The following is an 8,221-nucleotide window of genomic DNA, read 5'->3' as shown; positions in this document are numbered from 1 at the left end:
TGGAGTAGTAAGCGGAGCTTTTTGACGAACGCGGTAAGTTAGGGTTGTAATTTGGCGAACGGAGTGAACATTCCGCCCGCCTTGCAGTATTACTGCGAAAAGCATAATTCACAATTTATGTAATAGATTCATAGGTAGTGGATTACAATTCAGAGGTTCATATATATACTCACATATATTAAGCGCAATTCAAAGTACAATTCATCTTAATAAACTTATCTAATACAATTTTCTAATTTAACTACATATATTACAATTAAAATGTGTTGAGGCTTGCCTAGTGAGTCACGCCTGAAATAACCCATCCTAGTAGCGTATTTTGTGCAACCAACTGTCCCGCAATGGAGGGCATCAGGCCAGGCTGTAAGAGTTTGGCGTAGAGATCAGCGCCTAGTATCATCTCAACGGGTGCTGCTTTATGGCTTGCACGGTCTGTTGCGATAACGAACGCAGCGGGGTCGGCGTTGGGCTGATGGTCTCAATGTTAGCGCAGACGGAGAACTCTTCATGACTACCAAGATTATTACGTAGCGTGAGATAGCATACTCCACCAGCTCCACGGACTGGAGTACGGAGTCGCAGCCTTGCGACGGTAGCAGCGGAAATTGTGGTCGCCGGACTCGCGGGGCTGAGGACAGCCCGCACTGCGGTGAACCTATCCGCAGTACGTATACGTATTAACACCGTGGGTGATACCGCCAACATCTGCTGCCAGGGGAGTGCTGCTGATCGTCGCTCTATTATAGTTCGCACATTTCGTCGACGACGGGCACCTTGACCACGCCTTCGTTTCGACTGGGGTAGCCGACGAGACGAGTCGAGTCTCGTTCGGTCAGGGATGCGCCGCTGAGACGAATCGAGTCTGAGTCGGTCGCTTCCATGCCGCCAGTCTGATCGGAAGACACCAGCTCGCTGAAGTCGGCGAGACGAATCGAGTCTGGCTCGATCCTCATCGAGCGGTGCGAGCTGAAAGTGCTGCGTGGTGGAACGCGGAGCTGATTGCGTCCTATTTAGTGGTGGCCGGTACGGGTGTAAGAGCGCTGCATTGGTCGGTAGTGTGTTTTCCGGTTTCGTATTTATTTGCTCGTCTGATCCGCTGTTTTCGATTTCCGCCATCATTGCTTCTTCTTCTTCCACTTGCTGTGCCCAAGTAAGCTCGACGACGTCCTCATCACTTTCTTCTTCTATGTCGGGGTTATGCAGCATAGTATGGTGGGCTTTCCCACATCGTTTGAACCGAATTACACTATCACATTCGTTTATGGCATGGTTCGAAGCGAGGCAGTTGCTACAATAGCGATATATGAGAGCCGTTCTCAACCGTATTTCGGGAGTCATTCGGCGGAATTCGGCGCACAACCGGAGAGGATGATTTTCCTTACACAGACCACAGGCGAATTGAGACATTTTCTAAAGGAGAAAAATATAGTTAGTTGAAAGAAAATCTAGTGTGTTTCGTTTGGTAAAAGAACTAGTTTGACTACTGGTCTACTTATTATACCGCGCTGTGTTTGAACGTCAACGATTCGCTCTTTGTCATCTGACCCGGGATGAATCTTTACTATCCTGCCTAATCTCCACTCGTTTGGAGGTATGTTTTCTTCGCGGATAATTACTAAGTCGTTGACACTTAGGTTTCTGTGCGGATATTTCCACTTATGCCGTTTTTGTAATTCTGATAAATATTCAGATTTCCATCTTTGGCAGAACATCTGGTTCATGGCTTTTAACTTTTGCCATCGATTGACCAACGATATGGGGTTATCATTGATTTCCGGTTCCGCTTTCGCTCCTCCATCAACCAGAAAGTGTCCTGAAGTAAGCGGTGTGAAATCACTAATGTTATCCGACATTGGACTTATGGGGCGAGTGTTTAAACATGCTTCTATTCTGGCTAGTAGAGTAGATAATTCTTCGAATGTGTATTTCATTGAAGCTGCAATTTTCCGGAAGTGGGTTTTGAATCTTTTAACTCCTGCTTCCCACAAGCCTCCCATATGAGGAGCCCCTGCAGGAATGAAATGCCAATTTATTTCCGAAAAATTACCGCTGTTGGCTATGGCTTCGGGCCATGACTATAGAAATGCCTTAAAATCTCTTTTGATTTCTCGTGAAGCTCCTACGAAGCTTGTGCCGTTATCTGAATATATGTGATTTGGACAACTTCGGCGAGAAACAAATCTTGACAGGGCTGCCATAAATGAGGCGGTTGAAAGATCGCTTGTGGCTTCAAGATGTATGGCCTTTGTAGAAAAACATACAAATACACATACATAGCCCTTTGTAATCAAACACGCTCGACCTGTGAAGTTTTTCACGTCAAATGGGCCGGTGAAATCGACACCCGTGGTTTCAAAGGGTCTCGTTATTTGCGTTCTTGATGCTGGAAGAGCAGCCATTAGTTGGGTTTGCTCCCGTTTTTTATACACAACGCAAGTTTTGCAATTGTGTATAGTGGATCTAATGAGATTCTTAGCTTTCACAATCCAATATCGCATGCGTAAAAGACGCAGGACTAGCTGGTTGCCGCCGTGAAGTGAGACCAAGTGAATAAATTTTACCATTAGTATGGAAAAATGGCAGCCATATGGCAATATGATTGGGTGTCGTTCGTCGAAGCTCATTGAAGGAGCGTTATTTAAGCGGCCGCCGACTCTCAGAAGTCCGCCGTCGTCTATGAACGGGGTCAACGATAGAATCGTGGACTTTTTTCCCGTTTAAAGAACCTAAAAATTCGAGCAATTACTCGAATGGCCCTTGAAAAGCTTGAAAAGCGTTCTAAAATATCTTCGAATGGAAGCACTGACGCTGTATGGACCCGAATAGCCTTTGCCTCGAGTGTGGTTTCAAAGTTTTCATTGTATTGGGGTTTTAACCAATTTGCTTGGCTGAGTTTAAGCCACTTGGGACCATGCCACCAAAGTTTATTTTCGTTTAACTCTTGAGGAAAGAGACCACAACTAGCGAGGTCTGCGGGGTTCTCTTCGGAGTTAACATGATTCCAGTTTTCTATTCTTGTACTTTCTGCGATTTTGGAAACTCAGTTGGCTACAAATGTAGACCACGAGCATGGTGGCTTGCTTAACCAAGCGAGAACGATTGTGGAATCCGTCCAGAAGTATAACCCTTGGTAATCTATACCCATTTGGGGCAGAAGAAAATCCACCATATTAGATAGAAGAACTGCTCCACATAATTCTAATCTCGGTATAGAGATGGTTTTTACAGGAGCCACCTTTGTTTTAGCTAGAAGCAAATGTGTTTGAACATTTAAACTCGCATCCTGCACACGAATACAAATAGCAGCTCCATACGCCTTTTCTGACGCGTCGCAAAACCCGTGAAACTGTATGTGACAGTTTGGCCTATAACTCACCCATCTGGGGATTCTTATAGAATTAATATGAGGGTAGTTATCCAGAAACGTCTTCCATTGATGGAGAGTTTTTTGATTCAACTGTTCATCCCATTTTGTTTTTTCTAGCCAAATTTGCTGCATCAGAATTTTTGCTACCACAGTAATTGGACTTAACCAGCCTGCGGGATCGAATAATTTGGCAATTGTGGACAAGACTTCTCGTTTTGTAAACGAGTCTTTGTTATCCAAAGATTTTGCCAAGAAATAAAACTGATCCGTTTTTGCGTTCCGTCGGATGCCTAATGTCTTAGCCTCGCTGGTATTGTGTATTTCAAGAAAGTCAGTAGCTAGTAGGTGATTTCTTTGCAGGCCTAAGAGAATATGTTTTATGTTTGAAGTCCACTTTCTTAGTGGAAAACCTGCCGAGTTTAAGGCCTCAATAAGTTGGTCTCGTGCTTTAACTGCCTCAGGTATGTCATGTGCGCCAGCTAGAACATCATCCACATATGTACTAGAGTTAAGGATTTCTGATGCTAGGGGATATTTCAACTTCGTGTCCTTAGCCAGCTGCAACAAAGTGCGAATTGCCAAATATGGTGCGCAATTGAGACCGAAGGTGACCTTGTCTAACTGAAAGTCCTTGATCTCCCCTTCTAAAGAATCTCTAAAGAGGATTCTTTGATATGTGGTGTGCTTGGGGTTCACGACTATTTGTCGGTACATTTTCTCGATGTCCGCATTGAATACATATCTAAGTAATCTCCATCTTACAATTAAAATTGTCAAATCGGTTTGGAGAGGAGGATCTGTGTATAAAATATCATTTAGGCTGACTCCATTCGAAGTGGGACAAGACCCGTTAAATACCACTCGCAGCTTCGAAGTGGTGCTCTCAGCTTTATGAACATCGTGATGTGGAAGATAGTAATTATTAGAAGGATCTTCGAATTTGTCATATCGAACTTCGTGCATATGATCTAAATCCAAATATTCTTGAAGAACCTTGCTGTATTCCTCCTTTATTAAGGGTTTTTTGCTTAGAGACGTTTCACTTCTTAGAAATTGCCTCATCGCGATATGACGAGAAGCGCCTATATATGCCCTTGGAGGTGAATGTTTGAAAGGGAGCGAAACTACATACCGACCTTCTTCATTGCGGAAGGTGGTATCTGTATAGAACCGCTCGCACTGCTCTTCTTCGACCGTAAGAAGCTTAGTCTTTGGTACTTCTTCTAACTCCCAAAATTTGGTGAGTTGTTGATCTAGTGAGACCTCATTAAAATATGTTGAGTAAGTGGTGTTTAAGTTATTTCCACTTGTCACGGGTCCGGTTAGGATCCATCCGAGCACCGTGCGTTGAGCCATGAGAGAGCCGAGGATATTCTTCTTTATCCCATTTAAAATAACCTTTGGATAAAGGTCTCCACCAATTAATAAGTCAATATGTTGACTCTTGTTGTGAAGTTGTTGTCTGCCAGTGGGATGTCAGGAAGCGTTTTTAAAATAGCGTCACTGATTGAATGTGATGGCAGTAGACCTGTCAGCTTTGGAAGTACCAAAGCATCCCCCTTTATTCGGAAACCCTTGTTACGAGGGGAGCAAATGCTGAAGGTACAAACTTGCTGTACCCTTCCAGAGATGGCTTCGTTTAGCCCGGATACCTGTGCGCGTATACCCTTGCTAGGCAGATTGAGGCGCTTTTGTAGGCTTTCAGAGATAAAAGTCCCCTCAGATCCTGAATCTAATAAGGCTCTGACAGTGTATGTGTTATTTCTGTGACAAATGGTCACCATGGCAGTCCCTAGGAGCATACATCGCTTATTGTCAATAGGGCAATTGGAAGTAATTGCTTTGACGGATGCCGTATGGGACTTAGTCGGCGTCTGTTCTGTATTTGAGGAAGACGGTTCTTCAATTTGCTCTCTATGAAGCATAGTATGATGCCTTTTTTTGCATTTGGCACACGTGAAACTACTCTTGCAGTCATTTATTTCATGTGCATCTGACAAGCAGTTAAGGCAGAGGTGGTGTTTTCTCGCGGCATTAAGTCTTGCATTGGGACTCATATCCAAAAACCTTTGACAAGTTTTTAGGATATGAGCTTGCGAAGAACAGATTTTGCATCTGATATTATGCGTCTTAACGAGATGGGTATTTACTCTCTTTGTTTGCATTTGATTATATTGCTTGAAGTTGTTTGACCGATTACTATTAGCTGATATGCTGGCTTTGGGATGGACGTTAGAGTTTCCCTTGTGATCGGAAACTGTTTCAAGCGTTTGAAACCTATTGGTTAGAAATATGTCTAAGTCCACCCATTTTGGTATCTCTGTTTTTGTTTCCAGGGTTTGTTCCCATAGGGCAAGAGTATTTTCGGGGAGCCTAGTTGAACACAAATATGTGAAAACCGCATCCCAACATTCAATGTTTATGCCCTGCAGTTTTAGCGCCGAAATGCAGCTATTAATTTCGCGCTGCAATTTTTTCAGCGCTGCTCCTGAGTCTGAGGAGATATGTGGCAAATTGAACAATATTTTCAATTGAGAGTTTATAACAACTCGTTTATTTTCATACCTCGCAGTTAAATTCGCCCATGCTAACGCAACCCCATCATTAGTGAGGGGGGCTTTCTGTACTATTTCCCTCGCCTCACCTTGAGTTTTTTGATTAAGATGGACAAGTTTTTCCACCGGAGATAATCTAGCGTTGTTCCGATAAATGGCGGTAAACATGTCCTTAAAGGAGGGCCACTGTAGATAATCACCATGAAATATTTCGGTATCGCATGGAGGTAGGTGGATACTAGGCAGCACTGGCATCTCAACCATCCGTTCAGGTTGAAAAATAGTCGAGTTTGTATTTTGATTAAAGGCCGTGAGATTATGTATAAGTTCACCCATTAAAGCTCCGCATCAAACATATGCTTGGTAGCAGTTGGAATATTTGAGCTTGATGGATTCTACAGTAGCCTCGTGATCTGTATTCGTTGTATTAAAATTCGACAAACAATTTTTGTATTCAGCCTTAACTTATATATACATCGATAAATGATCGATGGACAAAGGCTTTGTAAATGAATATTTAATGAAATAATTATTGAACGTTTAGTAATGATCGAGACTTTACAAAAGTGCAGCGTTAGAACGTTAAAATTTAAGAGAAACACCGAATTTCGTTATAAATTCTAAGCACCGGACAACTAAATATTATTTAATTTATCTATTAAATTTTTTGTGTTCTTGGACGATTAAATTGCTTTAGTTGTAACGCGAATCAGATGAGCATTAATTAAAAAAAAAACTTAAACGAACTCCAATTTACGTTTAACAGCTTGCATTGAAACCGCACAGTATTTACCACACAGAAAAGGTGTCAGAAAAAAATCTTTATTTCATTAGCGCTTTTTATTGTATTTATCGCAACAACATACACGCACTTGCTATAAACAGTCACAACTTTAAGGGTTGGCTGTAAAGAATACACCAAAACTGCAATCGCTTCACTGTAGATATTTATTATTTTACTAATTATTATATGTACAATTCAAATTAAAAGCAAATAATTTATTTATGAACACCAATTACAAATTTTTATTTCATTTTTTGGCCGATGTTTGCCCACTGTTGTTTGGTTGCTGGGTAGACTCCCTTTTGAATGCGTATGCGCTGTTGTTGTTGTTGTTCAGCTTAACTCCCACACTGCTGCTGTGATACTCTGTGTTTTCCTTTAGGTCTTTGATGTATATATATATTTTTTTTTTATTTTTTTTTTTTTTTTCAATTCACACGCGCGTTACAGCATATAAATACGGAAGTATTTTAGGTGTTCGCTAATCGTAGCGATAATATGTAATTTATATGTACGTACATATAAATATGCTTTATTAGTGGAAAACAAACAAAGTTGCGAATTTAGCACAAAGAAGGACGCGTGAGAAACTCTTGAATTTTCAACGAGTTAAGAGTGTTCGGATCTCTACTTTCCGGTGTTCGCGTTAAGAAAAACAAATTCTCTCGCTTTTCTCTTCCTTTTAATAAATAGTTACCGCTTTTAAAATAGTTCCGTTTAAGCTTTATCTCTTTTATTTTGTATATACATATGTATGTATGTACATATGTATATTCTACTCCAACCCTCTAAAGGCGAGTGTTGCTTGAAACTTCGCGAATTATATATGTTAAGAATAATCGACGTGAAAGCGAGAGTTAAACTATTTTATGTACATGTACATAAATAGGTGGTAAATAATAATTTTATGTACAATATGTGTACATATGTACGTATATCGGTAATGTATGTAATGGTATGGTAAGAAGCGGTATTTATTTAAAATTTTAACCAAGTATATATAGGTATTGTACTTATCGAAGTACACTAACAAAGAATTGTCTTTTGTGACCTTTAAATTTTTTTTTTATGCAAAAGCGAGCTGCCAAAATAAGTTTCAACCCTCACTTTTGCTTAGATATTTTCTTATCGCTTTACCGTAGATGCAGAACGAATTGGTGGAAATGCACCCTTTAAAATTTAAAATTGTACCTGTTTGTTTGCAGTTGATTGATGTACGGAATTTTAAATTTTCACCAACAATGCGTCGTTGTCTTAATTTCCCTTCTTCGAGAAAATCCGGTTTTAAGGACCAGTGTTAATTTCGGGATAGCTGGGCTGATTTTCTGTGGAGCGGGAAATAAAAGAATACAACTGTGTTAGAAAATTGTTTATTTCTGAAATTGATGGAACTCAACTTACCACGTCTGTCTTCTATAGAGATCGCCAGAAAACTAATATCCTCAGCTTACTTAAATATTAGAGAGCCTGGAGTAGTAAGCGGAGCTTTTTGACGAACGCGGTAAGTTAGGGTTG

General features: G+C 40.9%; 1 protein-coding gene across 1 annotated transcript; it reads right to left on the bottom strand.

Annotated features, from left to right (window-relative positions):
* Window positions 1–6: 6 nt before the first annotated feature.
* On the bottom strand, window positions 7–8,211 carry LOC118745665. The gene is made up of 2 exons (XM_036479236.1): window positions 7,898–8,211; window positions 7–1,410 (listed from the first exon to the last, which is right to left on the bottom strand). The coding sequence occupies exon 2, from the start codon at window positions 1,405–1,407 to the stop codon at window positions 397–399; it is 1,011 nt and encodes a 336-aa protein (XP_036335129.1). The 5' UTR covers window positions 1,408–1,410; window positions 7,898–8,211; the 3' UTR covers window positions 7–396.
* Window positions 8,212–8,221: the final 10 nt, after the last annotated feature.

The sequence above is a fragment of the Rhagoletis pomonella genome, unplaced genomic scaffold (assembly GCF_013731165.1).
Source record: "Rhagoletis pomonella isolate Grant_MI unplaced genomic scaffold, Rhpom_1.0 Rhpom_scaffold_00009, whole genome shotgun sequence".
Taxonomy (NCBI): Eukaryota; Metazoa; Arthropoda; class Insecta; order Diptera; family Tephritidae; genus Rhagoletis; species Rhagoletis pomonella.
The sequence above is the reverse complement of the archived record's forward strand: the minus strand, read 5'-3'. Positions and strand labels throughout refer to the sequence as shown.

Coding starts and splice junctions, on each gene's coding strand:
- LOC118745665 (XM_036479236.1), bottom strand. CDS start 1,407: ATGTCTCAATTCGCCTGTGGTCTGTGTAAGGAAAATCATCCTCTCCGG.